Source organism: Periplaneta americana, chromosome 9 (genome assembly GCF_040183065.1).
Source record: "Periplaneta americana isolate PAMFEO1 chromosome 9, P.americana_PAMFEO1_priV1, whole genome shotgun sequence".
Lineage (NCBI taxonomy): Eukaryota > Metazoa > Arthropoda > Insecta > Blattodea > Blattidae > Periplaneta > Periplaneta americana.
This window is the reverse complement of record NC_091125.1, coordinates 73,202,105-73,219,445: the sequence shown is the minus strand read 5'-3', so window position 1 is coordinate 73,219,445 and position 17,341 is coordinate 73,202,105. Positions and strand designations below refer to the sequence as shown.

The following is a 17,341-nucleotide window of genomic DNA, read 5'->3' as shown; positions in this document are numbered from 1 at the left end:
GCGGAAGGTGTTATAGCAGAATACAATGTCGGCAATAAGTTAATTGCAGAGACATACGATGGTGCTTCAGTTATGGCGGGAAATATTAATGGCTTAAAAACAAAAGTTCAAGAAAAGTATCCTCAAGCACTATTTGTCCATTGTTACAGCCATGTTCTCAATTTAGTTTTGCAACAAACTACTTCATCCATTCCAGAATGCCGCATTTTTTTCAAAACACTGTCGGGTTTAGCTGTATTTTTCTCATCATCTCCTAAAAGATCAGAAAACTCAAGGAATTTATGAACAAAAAACTCCCAAAAGTAGCACCAACTAGATTGAATTTTACATCTCGGCTTGTAAATACAGTAAAGGAATACAGAGAAAAACGGACTGCTTTCTTTAAAAATATCATTTGTAATGACTCTGAAGAAAAGTGGGATGATGCTGTAAATGTGCAGGGTCAAGGATATTTGAATTTTTTCACACAGTTTCAGAATATATTTCTTCTTGAAGTCTATGCTAGAGTGTTCGCACATACAGATGTGCTCTAAAATATTCTTCAGACAAAAAGTCTAGACATAGCATACTACTTGCAAGAGGTATCAAAGTTAAAAAAAAAATTACTATATCCGAGTTCAGACGTAGTGGGTTTCCGTCCATATGGAGTAATATGGAAAATGAAAATTCTTCAGCCAATACAATGGAACCACCATTAAAGCGAAGAAAAGGAGATGATGAATTGAAATACAGGCAGCTGTACTACAGCATACTAGATCGTATGCACATGGAAATTACTGACAGATTTTCTGATTATGGAAAGCTTCAGTTCACACATCTTCTAGATTCTCAAAAATTTTCTACTTTTAGAGAAAACTTCCCGAATGAGGCACTAAACAAATTATTTCAGTCCTATAACAGTCACTTTGATCAAGTACGTTTGAAAAATGAATTAAGTGTAATATATTCAGCAGAAGTCTTTGATTTTTCGAACAAACCTATCCATGAAATATTATCTGCCATATATGAAAACCAGCTGAACCAAGTTATTCCTGAAGTCCTTAAATTGGCAACATTAATTGTGACAATACCAGCTACGTCAGCATCGGTAGACAGAACATTTTCTGCGTTGAAGAGAATAAAATCCTACTGTAGATCAACTCATACACAAGAACGTTTATCCAGCTTGGCACTAATATCCATTGAAAAGTCATTTCTACAGAAACTTTGCAAGTGGCCCAACTGTAATTTCAAGAACAAAGTCATCAACGTATTTTCGTCCCAATCAAGACGTCTGGAATTCACATAAATATGTAAGGAATTTTATTATAGGGTTTTTAAAATATATTTTGTGTAATAATAGGGTCAGTGGTAGCCCAAACCCTTTAACCAGTATACGCCACTGGCAGAATTAATACAAGAGGGTGAAAACGCATTATCTATGAAATTTATAAGCTTATACTTGCTATTTTGGAAAAAGAAATTGTACCAGAACACGGAAGAAGGCCATAATTATACCTATCTTTAAGAAGGGGAAAAAGACTAACTGTAGTAACTTTCGAGGAATATCACTTTTATTGACGTCGTACAAAATTTTGTCCAATATTCTTTTGAGAAAATTATTGGGGATCATCAATGTGGTTTTAGGCATAACAGATGGACTATTGATCAGATATTTTGTATTCGAAAGATATTGGAGAAAAAATGGGAGTATAAGGGTACAGTACACCAGTTACCATATTGTAGATTTTAAAAAGGCATATGACTCGGTTAAGAGAGAAGTTTTATATAATATTCTTATTGAATCTAGTATTCCGAAGAAACCAGTTTGATTATCGGGTAATTAAAATGTATCTCAGTGAAACATACAGCAAAGTCTGTATAGGCCAGGTTCTCTCTGACACTTTTCGAATTCACTGCGAACTAAAGCAAGGAGATGCACTATCAACTTTACTTTTCAACTTTACTCTAGAATATGCCATTAGGAAAGTCCAGGAAAACAGAGAAGGTTTGGAATTGAACGGGTTACATCAGCTGCTTGTTTATACAGATGATGTGGAAATGTTAGGAGAGAATCCACAAATTATTATTAGAGAAAACACGGGAATTTTACTTGAAGCAAGTAAGGAAATAGGTTTGGAAGTAAACCCCGAAAAACAAAGTATATGATTATGTCTCGTGACCGAACATACGAAGTGGAAATATAAAAACTGGAAATTTATCCTTTGAAAAGGTGGAAAAATTCAAGTACCTTGGAGCAATAGTAACAAATATAAATGACATTCGAGAGGAAATTAAACGCAGAATAAATATTGGAATGCCTATTATTATTCGGTTGAGAAACTTTTATCATCCAGTCTGCTCTCAAAGAAGCTGAAAGTTAAAATTTATAAAACCGTTATATTACTGGTTGTTCTGTATTGTTGTGAAACTTGGACTCTTACTTTGAGAGAGGAACAGAGGTTAAGGATATTCGAGAATAAGGTGCTTAGGAAAATATTTGGGGCTAACAGGGATGAATTTACAGGAGAATGGAGAAAGTTACACAATGCAGGACTGCACACATTGTATTCTTCACCTAACATAATTAGGAACATTAAATCCAGATGTTTGAGATGGATGGGGCATGTAGTAGGCTACATATGGGCGAATCTAGAAATGCATATAGACTGTTAGTTGAAGGACTTGAGGGGAAAAGATGTTTGGGGAGGCCAAGACGTAGATGGGAAGATAATATTAAAATGACTTTGAGGGAGGTGAAATATGTTGGTACAGACTGGATTAATCTTGCTCAGGATAGGGGTCGATGGCGAGCTTATGTAAGGGCGACAATGAACCTCCGGGTTCCTTAAAATCTATCTGTAAGTAAGTAAAAATGGGGAGTCAGTATTCACCACTATAACATCTGTAGATGACTGGCACAGGTGAATGATTCATATCTACATCACATAAGAAATCTAGAAGAGGAGAAGAAAACATCACTCAAATGCCTAACGATTGCTCCAAACAATGTCACTTCCAAAACTACTGGAAAACATCTCAGGAAAGTTCTCAGAAAATTATCTTTTGAATCGTGGTCCCAGCAAAGGCAAAGGTGTTTGTACATATGAAAAATGTCCGAAAACCAACTCCTGAATCGCATGTAAAAAGTGTCTTTCATTCTGGGAATACATCGTTGTCATCAAGATGCAATATCATCACAGTGAGATCTGTTCATGGCAGAAACCTTCAGTACTATCCATTATCGCCATCCCAGCTGCAATGAGACTGAAACACTTGGCCATGGACTGGGGTTCTGTAAAAAGGGGTAGTTATTGTGTAACAACAGACACCATCGAACCCATACAACAATTGCCAATCTGTTGGGAAACAGAGGATGGGAAGTACATGAGGAGATTTATTGTATCTCTAAAGATGACTCTTATAGAAGGGTGGATATAATCGCCATCAATAGAAAAACTCAGAAAACAATGGTTTTAGATCCTACGATATGCTTTTGAGCGAGATATAAATCAGGCACAGCAGATAAATAATGACAGACAAGCTAAATATGTATCTTGCCTTTCATACCACTTTACAACTTGGATGTTTCAGGTTATTTGGAGCAAGGGGATGTCTACCGAAATTCATATATAGTATTTTAATCTCTTAATATTCCCTTTTGTGAGATACAGAATATTGTGATGGAAATTCAGAAGGCTTTCTTCAAACCCTACACTGTCATTTATATGTAAACACACAATTCTTTTTAATGTACAATATTAATTAAATAATTATTTTACTCCTTTCAATTGCCATTATATTTTCACGTTTGTAATTCCGGATTCCAGTGGTCAACTTCATTTGAGGATTGATGCTTTTGAATAAATCTGAGTAATATTAAGGATACTTTCACCATCTTTTTCTTAAAATTTATTATAAACCATCGTGTAAATTGTGCTGATAGAAATAAAGATAACTAAGAATTGGTATTTTGCAGGAGTCACTGAAACCTGGCAGTTGCTGGGCCTTTCGAGGTTCGAATGGAAAGGTTGTGATCAAGCTAGCAGCAATGATCCACATCATGGCTGTAACATTGGAACATATCTCTCACACCATTTCTATCATGGGCAATATTAATTCAGCACCCCAGCAATTCCAAGTCAATGTGAGCAACAACTTGTTACACATGTTACATTTTATTTTACTGTTTCTTCATATATTAGCTCATGCGATAAGTATAACATTGTAAACTAATTTCATAATAATGGTCCATGGGCGTGAATTTGAACTGAAAATATTGTACTGGTAATGTTGTAAAGAAATTAATTTCGAAAGTCTAGTGGAAATACATGTTTTTGATTTTAGTAATAATAAAATTGTTAATTGAGTATCACTTATTTGTTTATTTCTCTCTACAAAATTCAATCGTTATGTAATAAAGATTGAGTGTACAACAGTTTTGAAAAAAGGGCAATTGAAAGTTATACTTGATAATACAGTTTTTATATAAAGAAGCAGTTTATATAATGCCTAATGAATTATGTGCAATTGAATATCATTATGCATATTAATTTATTCATTGAGGCACCTTGTTAATTTTATTACTTTATTTATTTATTTAAAAAACCAAGTTCATTGATAAAATGATCTGCTGTAGATTGTTGTTGTTGTTCTCTAATGCCAGGCATTCGACAATGAAGTCATTTGACCTCTTGCACTCCAATATTTTTCAAAGATATTATCATGACCAGCCACTGAAGCACAGATTTTGAGATGTTCCGAATCCATTTCTTGGTTTGAGTTGCACAATGGACAGTTAGGGGACTGACATATTCCAATTCTATGCAGGTGTTTGGCCAAACAATCATGGCCTGTTGCCAATCTAAATGCAGCTACAGACGATTTTCGTGGTAAATTGGGAATTAACTGTGGATTTTGATGCAGAGAGTTCCATTTTTTCCCTTGGGATTGTGTTATTAAATTTTGTTTGTTGAAGTCTAAGTATGTAGATTTAATAAATCTTTTCACAGAGTAATGCGTAGATTTAGTAACAGGTCTGTAAGTAGCAGTGCTGCCCTTCTTTGCTAAAGCATCCGCATTCTCATTTCCCAGGATTTCACAATGGGATGGTATCCATTGGAATACAATTCTTTTATTGAGTGATATTAATTGAGAGAGCATTTTAGTTATTTCTGCTGTTTGAGATGAAGGTGTGTGTTTAGAGACTATTGATAGAATAGCTGCTTTGGAGTCCGACAATATAACTGCATTCCTAAATTTATTGATGTGGCATAGAAGATTCCTGAGACTTTCACTTATTGCAATGATTTCTCCATCAAAACTTGTTGTTCCATACCCAAAGAGATCTATAAAGTGAGAAGAGACAGCACGTAACACCTGCACCGGCACCTTGTTCTCTGGAGATCAAGGATCCGTCAGTGTATAAATGAAGCCAGTTTTGTGGAGGGTACCTAATATTAATTGTCTCTAAAGACAATTGTTTCAGTATTTCAGTGTTTACTTCTGATTTCAGTATTTCTGTAGATTGTAAGGATGTGAGTTTAATCCCATATAGTAGTACGGAATCTTTCTCTGTGCCATAACTTTCAGAATAATTATGGGATCTCCTCAGTCGTTTATAAAGAAAGTCCTTTGTCTCTGAAATGAAATAAACGAAGTCTAATGCTAACTGTTCACCTCCATCAAAGTCCAAAGTTATGAAAACTTTTTGTTATTCAATGGTGTGTTCTCTGTTTCTCATCAATGACTGCAAGCATCTCCCTCTATGAGTAACACTTTGAAATTTAGATCAATTAGCAGTCTTAAATGCTACCTGTTGTGTGTCATAAACGGTGAATCTGTTTTACACCAGAATGGTTGTGATGATTAATGCAGATATTATGAAATGCCGATAGAGAAACGATTGTACCGGTACTCTACGAAAACTTGATCCCAAGCAACTCTTTTGATGACAATAAATTCCACTCAGACTCATTCGGTTTTGAACCTAGCTCTCAGACGTGAAAAGTTGATGCTCTATCCCTTTGGCTAATTTGTCAATTGTGAACAATTAGTAAGGAACATTTCCCTCATTACTTTGTTTAATATTGCTGAACTAGCATGACATTGAAGTTGATAGCTAAATTACAATAGAGGAAATCTCTCCAATGGTTTCATCCATCATAAATGTTTAACACTGTCAAATTGAAAGATCGAAGAACTATGACTCATGAATAAGTTTATTAGTGTCCTTTCTTGGAAGTGAAATATAGTGGTACATATCATCCACAATTGTTACTGCATTACTCTTAAAACTGCAATATATGTATATATATATATATATATATATATATATATATATATATATATATATACTTATACTGTACCCCGCGCACCTCACTTTTGAAAGTAAAAAAATAAATAAATAAAACAAACACAAATTACAAAATAAAACTTTCAACAAATTTATTCACGACAAACTAAATACAAATAAACACAAATACAGTTCAATTAACAATGAATAAATAAATTTTATCATGGAACAGGACACATTGAAATCTGCCTTATGCACACACACTGCATGCTTGTCAGTTGTTTTACTTAATTGGCCATTTACACTATGTCCTGCAACATTAATAGCACGCATTATGATTTCGATGTTCTGCCGTATCTTTAATAATTTCAAGTTTTTCGCTGCAAGTAATGGATCGTAATCTCAATATTTAGTGGCAGTCATTTTCAGAAATTATTCTGACATCCAATCCAAACGCCATTTAACAATGTTAACAATTGAAATACCCACACAGGAAGATAATGGCATGTGCTACCATCTTAGAAGTAGTGTGAGAGAAAAATCGGGCAATGTTGCCAACTTCATTTCGAATAAGCCACACACTCGTATTTTTTACTTGTATATTTCAGAAAAAAAAGTGCACGGGGTATTCGAGAAAATATGGTACGGTATATATACAGAATTTTTTTTTCTTTCTTTCAGGGATTTGTTGCAGGCACAATTACCAAAATTTGTCTGGGAATCTTCACTTACGACAAAAATGGAGCAAGCAGACAAACATTTACAGTGAAACCAAAGGTGCTGATATAATTGGCCAACATATCTTTTAATGTAGCTTGCATTGGATCAGTAACATAAAAGAGTTTACGATTTCACAGTGATTGCTGAGATTTAATATTTCAGTAATGGGTAATATTCATACTAATATTTAAATTAGGCTGCTCTTTGATTCAGAGGCGTGGATTAAAAAAAATCTATTGAAATTTAAAAATTGTTTATTTTATATTGTAGTATATTAAATTACTAGCAATTTTAGATTTCTGCTTGAACACAATAATTGTTTTCAGCACGTATTATTATTATTATTATTATTATTATTATTATTATTATTATTATTATTATTATTATTATTATTATTATTTCAGTAGAATCCCTCTTAACCGGCACCAAAGGGACCAGGCTAGTTCTGGATACGAGATGTTGCCGGATAAAAGTTCTTATTTCATGGTGCCAAATGTTGAAACTGCAGCCATGTGAAGCTTATTTCTCTATCACTTGCTTACAACTGAATAAACATAAAAACTGTTGGATTTTTCTTTATTAAAACACATCATACAACACAAAATAATACACTAATTTTAGGTTCGAATATTCAGTGGAAACGAAAATTCGTGCGCACTTCCTAATGTGGCAACACTGACAGCCCGAACATAACTAAATAAACATAAAACTATGTGGATTTTCTTTATTAAAATATATCACACAACACAAATAATACACTAATTTTAGGTTTGAATATTAACTGAAAACGAAAGTTCGTGCGAACTTCCTAATGTGGCAAAACTGATGGCCCAGAGTGGTAATGTGGCATATTTAAACTTTTTTTTTGGCCCAGCCAAAAGTGCCGTTGTTTTGGTATTGCCAATTATTTGGGTGTCGGTTACGAGGGATTTTCCTGTATTATTATTATTATTATTATTATTATTATTATTATTATTGTTGTTGTTGCTGTTTCATCATTTTGAGGCTGCCTTATAAGTGACCACCGGGTTTAACTATGCATTAAAATGGCACCAAAGGTATCTGAGCTGCAGTCACATATTGGCAAGGTTTCTTGCTCTATGAAAGGAAATCAGCAAATTTCTTGCAAAAAAAGATAGCCTGTATGGATTGTTAAGTGATTCTGATTGATTATCCTGGTTAGTGTTTCTAGTAGATTTAATAAAAAATGAAACGATTTGAGCACCTTATTACAAGGCAAAGATGAACTATTCTCAGCAGCAAATCTCCTGCATATGACAAGAACCGATAAAAAATTCCTGCGACGTTGTAATGTAATTGTTGCCATCCGTCTCTATCTTGTGTAGCAGCCTTCCAATTCTTGCACCCCAACTTTCTGGTATCCTCTTCCACTCCATCAATCCATCGCAAGTGCGGTCGACCTCGTCTTCTCTGACCTCCCGGATTTGTTATTACAATTTTTTTGCAAGGTTCACTTGGGTCCATGCGTATTACATGTCCTGCCCACCTCAATCTGCTAGTTTTAACTGTATTGATTATATTTGGCTCTCCTAGATGTCTATATAATTCATAGTTGTGTCTCCTCCTCCAGAGACCTTCCTCAAATGTTGGGCCATAGATCCTTCGCAGAATCTTTCTTTCGAAAATCTCCAGTCTTTTTTCATCATTTTTGGAGATTGACCACGTTTCTGCCGCATATGTCAAAACTGGTCTCACTAATGTTTTGTAAAGAATAACTGTTACTTTCCTGGATAGAGCATGCGAACTAAAGTGATATTTCAAGCCGAAATATGCTCTGTTTGCTTTCATTAATCGATTAGAGATTTCTTTGGACATGTTATTATCGCTAGTGACCACTGATCCTAAATATGTAAAGTTGTCAACTTTCTCAAAATTATAATCTGATATCTGCAGGCTGTCTATTTTGTCAACTATCTTTCCATTAAAAGTTGATAAGCAGTAAACTTTTTTTTTCCACTTTAGATGGGGTTCAAAGTGAGAGAAATGTTGAGAAAAATGAAAATTGCTTTTAAAAGTTGACACTATTCAAAATCTTTACAAGTTTTCGAGTTACAGCGAGTTAAAGGAACGTTTTCGCTTGGTGAAAGACTCAAGACTCAATATTTTGTCTGTTAAAAGAAAAAGAATGCATGCATGTATGTCTTTATTCCACTGCAAATGGGTAAATACCCGGTGACAGTGGTAACTAATTACACTCAATAATTACAATTAATAATATTAATGCAATAGTTAGGGTGCGAATTAAGATTTTTGATGAGGGAATATAGAATCCTAAATAGAGAATACCATGCGTAAAATTATTATTATCCTCATTCGATACGGTTCAGCACTCGGTCGCACTGAGTTGCTTGTCTTGCATCTTGATTATAATAATTATATCCATGAGCAGGCTTAAAATATGATGTGTAATTCCTAAGTTATTTATTGTTGTCAACTTGCCAGTGATGATAATACATCAATATTATTTCCTTTGCTTACTTCATATTTTACAAAGTACACATACTTGTACTAAAACAATTATATTTTGTGAGGGGGGGATAAAAGTTATCCCTAGCAGGGATTTATTTTTTATTTTATTTGGTTATTTTACGACGCTGTATAAACATCTAGGTTATTTAGCGTCTGAATGATATGAAGGTGATAATGCCGGTAAAATAAGTCCGGGGTCCAACACCGAAAGTTACCCAGCATTTGCTCGTATTGGGTTGAGGGAAAACCCCGGAAAAAACCTCAACCAGGTAACTTGCCCCGACCGGGATTCGAACACGGGCCACCTGGTTTCGCAGCCAGACGCTCTGACCGTTACTCCACAGGTGTGGACCCTAGCAGGGATGTTAATATGAATTTATGAGAGGGGGGGATAACTTTCCAACAGGGGGAAATCCCCCCCCAAACCCCCCCCCCGTTAATTCGCACTCTGACAGTAGTATAATACAAGGAGCATCCTAAATTAAATAAAGCACAATCATTTAAAATACCGGTACATAATTAATTACAGTAGAATTCCTCATATCCGGCAACTGTGGGACAAAGCCAGTGTCGGATAACTGATTTTGCCAGATAATTGGAAAATACGTTTATAGGTTATGTTAAGACATACCGGTACTGTTCTGCACAAACATTTTTTTTCCATGTTTAAATTTAGTAATTTTCATATACGGTATGTAGAAATTTAAAAATAAAGTTTTCAAATACGTACAATGTTTATTTTTAGTACTGAATATGGTGATGTACATTCATCAGTTCATAATTTATTGTAATTCATAATACTTACTTACAAATGGCTTTTAAGGAACCCGGAGGTTCATTGCCGCCGTCACATAAGCCCGCCATTGGTCTCTATCCCGTGCAAGATTAATGCAGTCTCTATCATCATATCCCATCTCCCTCAAATCCATTTTAATATTATCCTCCCATCTACGTCTCGGCATCCCTAAAGGTTTTTTTCCCTCCGGCCTCACAACTAACACTCTATATGCTTTTCTGGATTCGCCCATACATACTATATGCCCATGCCCATCTCAACCGTCTGGATTTAATGTTCATAATTATGTCAGGTGACAAGTTGTAATGCATAATAGCGTAAAAAATACTAAACGTTTTCGTAATCTTATGACAATTTTAAATAGCGGCCATGTGACGTGAAGAGCAGTGTAGCCAACATCGCAACTGTGAAGATGAAGTAGCTCTCGATGATTTGAACCTCTTTAACATATCTCTAATGTCTTCTTGTTTATATACTATCTATCACTCGAATGAAACTTTTACACACTGTAGGCACAGAGAATTTCACACTTCTCTATTTAAACTCGTCCAACACCTCTTTGAACGGGCGAGTTGTGATAAATTTAAAGATTTCGTCACTGCGAATTGTTTGCAACGCCCAAGTGGCAGCTTACTGATCTCCAGGGACATAACGGGGTGTTCTGTCTATGTTTTCACGTGTGAACAATGTAAAGACTAAACAATATGTGGCATGTGCAATCCACGAAAACCACTCACATCTTCGACTCTTCCCTTTTGCATGAATGACTTTTTTTTTTTTTTTTGGCCTAGCCAAAAGTCCCGTTGTTTTAGTATTGCCGGTTATTTGGGTGCAGGATACGAGGGATTTTACTGTATTAAAGTACATCTAATTTGTAACTTAACACTAAGTTCGAAACTTAAACACACGAGTATATATGATATATGTTCATATATGCACAAATACGTTCATCATTACACTCATTTCGCTCTCAACTCACTCACTGCACTGGAACTACGACACACTTCACTGACACTAACCTGATTTCACTAACACTTCAAAAACATTTCACTGTTCAAAAACTTTTCACTACCACTATAAACTATAAAACTTCACTGACACAACACACTTCTTCATTGATACAACACTTCAAGAACAAAACAACAATTACACCCTTATTTCGTAGAATCGTTCTTACTATACTAACCTCAAAATCGCAGCCTACACCCTATTACAAGCTATTTTAGCACGTTCACTATAATTCACACCCTTTCACTGTAAATCTAACTCATTTCTCTGCCACTATAACTCTCAAGAACTTGCTTTGAAGCTCACTACATTTTCACTACAACACACTGCACACCCAATATAAATTACTGGAGATTCACTATGTTTCTCTGCTTTCTCACTATACTTGTAAAATAATAAAATAGTGTGCCTAATATACTAGCATGTATTAGTTAAGTAATGCTGGGATATTAATAAAAACTTGTAAACTCTAAATATCAATTGTCATGTGTGGCTGTTATTGTAAAACACAACCTTTTGTCTCTCTTTTACCACTACTACTTGCTTTACTCAGTGGCATGGTGTAACAGAAATATTTCTTCACACGAACGAGAAATGATCTGCTTCTTGTGCAACATAATTATAAAAAACGAAGGGAGAATCATAAGTATATCGAGTGTGTTTTTGTTTTCTTATACCTACATGTCTTTGAGTGATGCATGCGTTCTAAACAATAGCGCTCTTGTTCCAGAATATGCTAAGGTTGAACACTGCACTATAACCCGTGTCTTTATAATAATTCTCTGGTGGGCAGGCAAAAGAGCTTAAGTTACTCTATGCAAAATTTACAGGAGGAATTTTCAAAGATTTAAACAACTGCTATAAATCTGAAAAGTGACATATTTCGGCTATTTCATGACTTGCCCTTTTGCTCGCCCACCAAAGATTTGTACAGAGGGAATGGTTTGACTTAAAATTACAGTTTTTTTTTCGGTCATACTTAGAAATTTATTCTCTTTATACCTGGCAAGCTACTGAATTTCAAAATGAAATAAATGCTCGACAGCCAATATTCCCTTTGATAGTGATACTCCTTTATTAGGCAACATTGCGCTCCTCTGATTTGTGGGAACCGTTGAAGGTCATATGCCGGAGATTTGCCGAAGAGAATAGTCAAAGATGCATAGGCCTACAGTGCAGTGAAATCAATTAAAAGTGTGTTGAAGTTATTTAAGAGACAATTTTCTGCGAAAAATTGGGGGAATTTCCTGAAACGTCTTTCAGAAGTGATAATTTTGTGAAAGTCATTGAAGGAATTGAAGGATAAAAAAATTTGTTAAAATACTTATAGAATTTATGAAAATGGGTACTGAAATATTTTTGTTTTCGTCTCTCTTAGCATGTTATGTTGACAATACATTTATAACAGTGAAAGAAGTCTTTGATCCTAATGATCTGATAAAATTATATTAATTAATACCAAATGAAAAGTATCCAACTTTGAAGAACAAAGCTTGGTGTATGATCTCCGTGTTTTCATCGACATAAATAATATATAACAACATATATAATTTTCGTTCTTTAAAAAATGTTTGTTCACATTATATAAAAACTTACTTTATGTACTTCAACCACAAATTCCACTTCAGATCTTTGACATGGAAAACTGATGCAGTAGTTATTCAAGTAATAATGCATCTTAGCTGCAATAAGAACTTAATGTAATTCGGTATCATTGTTGTTGAATGATTTTAAAATCTTATTTCTTACAGGCTGAAACATTCGAAGCCGTGGAGTTGACAATCCTATCTAATCATGGCAATACTGAATACACGTGCATCTACAGGTTCAGAGTTCATGGACGACTCCCATCAGGGACACCATATTTATAAAAGTAATGTGGCTCCCATATAGATACAGTATTTCAATAGTGCATGATCCATTTTGCAAATGCTGACACTTCTATCAACATAAAAATAACTCTTAATTCCCATGTGCTTAAAGCAATTGCTTTAGCAAAAATTGATCAACATGTTTATACAATACCCATTTAAAGTTATTATATTTTAATTGTAAATTAGGTACTGAAATAGTTTACAATGAATTATTTCGTTAATAAGAAAGTATTCCATGCAGTAAGATAACATTAAGATATTGCTCCCTCTCACTGGGTGTCATTTAGATTTACCTATTTATTTTTATTCAGAATAACGTATTTGTCGTAATTGGCATAGGCTACAACAGTAAATTAATAATCTTGATAAACCTCAAATTTCCTGCCATATGTTCATTCCTAACACTCCACTTCTGGAAATACATTAATTGGTAATCTGTTACTTTTGTAAATACGATGTTCTAAATGTGCAAGTATGCCAGTATCTTATTAGGTATGTTTGTAATAAAAACTTTGCTGTCTTTGAAATTAATTGTGTTCTGCAGTAATTTTAAATACCGTACCGATCAATTTTTTTCATAGCAGTGATATAGTTTCTCCTTTCCTTTTGTCTCTGTGTTGCAAAGTTATTAATCTCTCATATGAATTTGACAGCCCTCAAAACATATTTTCGTGTAGTTTGTGCATCAAATGTAAGTTGAGCTGTTCAGAATAACGATTCTTTAATGGTTGGGTAAACTTGATCTGGTGCAAAACCTAGCTTATCTGGAAATACAAACATACTTGCTTTCTCTCTCTCTCTCTTGCCTGCACGCGCGCACACCTTTTTATTTTAGTACTAGCTGAAAGTACCCAGTGTTGCGCGGGTTTTCCTTTCTGCTTCTATTTTTAATTGAACTGGTTATTAAATTTTCGGAAATCTCGAAAACCCAACTATAGACAACCATAACAAATTGTCTTTACTAAGCTTTCCTCGTCCATAAAGATGAATCTTTACTTAACTTCACTTACATGAATTAATGAACTCCTTAGCCAAATGCCTGCCAGGGTTAACTAAATTTAAAACAGTTTTAGTTCAGACACCGAGAAGAAAACATTTCATCATGCGCTTCACATTTATTTTTTTTTTAAATTTATATATTTATTTGTTTTGTTTATTTATGTATTCTGGTGTAGATAAGGCCATTAGACCTTCTCTTCCACACCGCCAAAAATACAAATAAAATAATAGAAAAACCAAACTACAGTATAAACAAAGTAAAACCCAACGAAAATATATACAGGCTACAGTCACACAACCTTTAAATGAGTTAACATTGTCTTGAAGGTTAGCAAAACAAAAACACACCCTTCGATCTCTATACGCCCCCTTAGTGTTGACTCAATGTTCTACGGATCTCACATTTTATCCCTGCCGGTCAGTTACCGCTAAATTTCAAGTGCCTTATCTTAGTCGTGGCTGTCAGCGTATTAAATAATTTTTCTGCCATCTCCTTTCCTCCCCCCCACAAATGTGACGTTGTACTGAAGCAGAGATAAAATAATTATAAGATCTGTACATTGATCTGAAGCTGTGCTGACATACATTTCACGTAATTTTATGTCTACATGTGCTTTCACTTGAACTTCAGAGAGCTGACGGTAATTAGGGAATTCCCTTGTTCCCAGTCTGAATCCGTTGGGGTGTCATTGTGAGCCGAAATTTATCTGTCTATCGGTCGTACCAAAGAATCAATATATACATATAAATTCAGTTTATATTGGAAGATTTTTTACCCCTTGACAGCTGTACGTCCGCTTATATCATACCCAGGCTTTTTAAATATGACTCGAGATATTACATCTAACAAATTCAGAACATATTAAATATATTACTTTTTATTTTATATACAGACTGCAGATAGAGTATAATTTTGCAAGAAGTCAACATAAATAATAATATTCTGAAAGACATATGTTATAGAAATGTAGTGACGTTCTTTCCACAATGCTTAACATTTTACATTGGCAACATGATTACACAGATAGAATTTCACAATAACACATTATTGGACACGGACAATAATATTTTGAAAGATACGTATTTTAGAATTAATATAGTGTTATTTTCAGTGGGCTTATGTATATTCACATACTCATTAGGAACATGACAAAAGTATCATTGATATGCATACAATTCGTTTTTCCCTCTTTTGTATAAATGTGTATATATGTTTAGGTGTGCTCACTCGAAAGCAAGTTACGCAATTTATTTACAATGTGAAAAACACGGAGTTTTTAAGTGAATGCCTGCAACTTTGAGTGACTATCTTTGAGCTTTATTTTACTACGGTCATTACGAATGCTAGTCGCACTGAAATGGCCATTGCTTAAAATCGAATGGCATGTTACTGGCTACCATAGGAATATGTGGGATAAAATCATCTTTTCTTTTCGTTTTGCCAGTTAATACTATCACTTCTGTTACATTTGGCATGAGTTTTTTCACACCAATTCCTGTTCCATTGCATACTTTTTGTGGATCAATATTTCGCAATAGTACTATTGGTGATTCAATATTAAGTATTCAATTATGTGTTGACAATCCTTGCGATTTCAAAGAATTCAGTTTGATAAAACACAGTCTGGTCACTATCTACAACTATCTCGAGAAACACATAATACGGTTCTGGACTGCATAAAGATACTTAATGCATGAATTGTCTAGATTTTGGCCTTCATGATGTATCTACAATGTTATTTTATATCATTTTGCTTTTCCACGGCCTCATGAAAGTCGATGTTGAATACAACAGACAATAATAAAGAACAATTGACTGTAGAAGATTGCATTTAATATTATACATTAATATTTGACCGTATATATTTTTATGCTTTTATCTTTTTAATTAATTTAACGTCTACTTGTCCGATTTTAATGTAGCCTATGTTCTTCTCCTGGTTATGAAGGTTAAATGGGCAAACTTTGACACAAATCGGTCAAAGCATGTAGATCTGTATAGAGAACATACATACTGTACATACCCACATTCACTTTTATATATTAGATATTTTAGTCCTCTAACTACCCATTGTACAATTCAAATCAAGAAATGGATTATGGAGTCTACTCTTGTTGAATAGCACGAAGAGGACCACCAGGCTTAACATCTCGTTCAAGAGACAAATCACTATCAAAAATGACATATTATGCCTTCTCTTCATATGCACTGTGGAGAGATTTGGGATTTAATCCAGACATACTGGTACACAATCTAGTGATTAGAAGTTGCGCACTGCCAGTAGTCTTGAGGCAGACACACTAGCACAGAGCTTAGTGGACTAATTCACTATAATGATACAATAGAAAATGGATGCCATAATTTCGAAAACTGAAAAGTTTATAATACACATATAAAATTTAATGTTGTATAAGTTTTACAATTATTTTAATATATACTCAAGTCAGTTTATTAATAACAAAATATTGGTGAGATCAATTCCAATATACGGTAAAAAAGAATAGCCAAGATCAATTTGAAGGTGTATTAATGCTACACACCTGGATGTGGAAACAAGTAAAATCTTTGAAAATCCAGTAAATAAGTTCCTTTCAAATGTTCGTTTTCACATGTTAAAACTGTGTAACGAATGTATCTTATTCACCTGTTACTGCGAATTATCATTAGACAAGTACATGAAAAATTGAGCCAGAGTTTTATAGTAGCTTAATCTGGAAACGGACCACTCACTCAGTCCATATGGGTAAGCTTCTGTCACACCATCACTTACAGGGAAAATTTTGAATTAGTAATTTCGCATCAATAGAAGATTTGTCTAAATAAGGAACCCATTTAATCAACTGACCTGCAAACAGGGGTGTAAAGGACAGCTGCTAATTACCATTGCAGAAATAGTTTTTGTGACAGTTTTGTTATCAATCTAATGTTCCAAAATACTTATATGAACTACTTTACATGGTGAAAAACCAAGCGAAATGGCTGAGACAGTAAAATTTAAGATTCGCATTTAGGAAGTCCCGGGTTCAAACCCTGTGGCCAGCCAATCTGACTGTAGTTTTTCGTGGTTTCCCTCAGTCATGGGGGCAGGTGCTGGATTGGATGTTTACATGTACCATAATTCATCACCAGTATCATAAACAAAATACTGATCAAAATCTAGAATAATTTACATGAATACA

At 34.3% G+C, this 17,341-nt stretch overlaps 1 protein-coding gene across 1 annotated transcript; it reads left to right on the top strand.

The window, feature by feature from the left end:
- On the top strand, positions 1–13,693 carry LOC138706097 (SUN domain-containing protein 3-like). The gene is made up of 4 exons (XM_069835055.1): positions 1–1,292; positions 3,959–4,126; positions 6,956–7,051; positions 13,040–13,693. The coding sequence occupies exons 2-4, from the start codon at positions 4,031–4,033 to the stop codon at positions 13,157–13,159; spliced, it is 312 nt and encodes a 103-aa protein (XP_069691156.1). The 5' UTR covers positions 1–1,292; positions 3,959–4,030; the 3' UTR covers positions 13,160–13,693.
- The last annotated feature ends 3,648 nt before the right edge of the window (positions 13,694–17,341 follow it).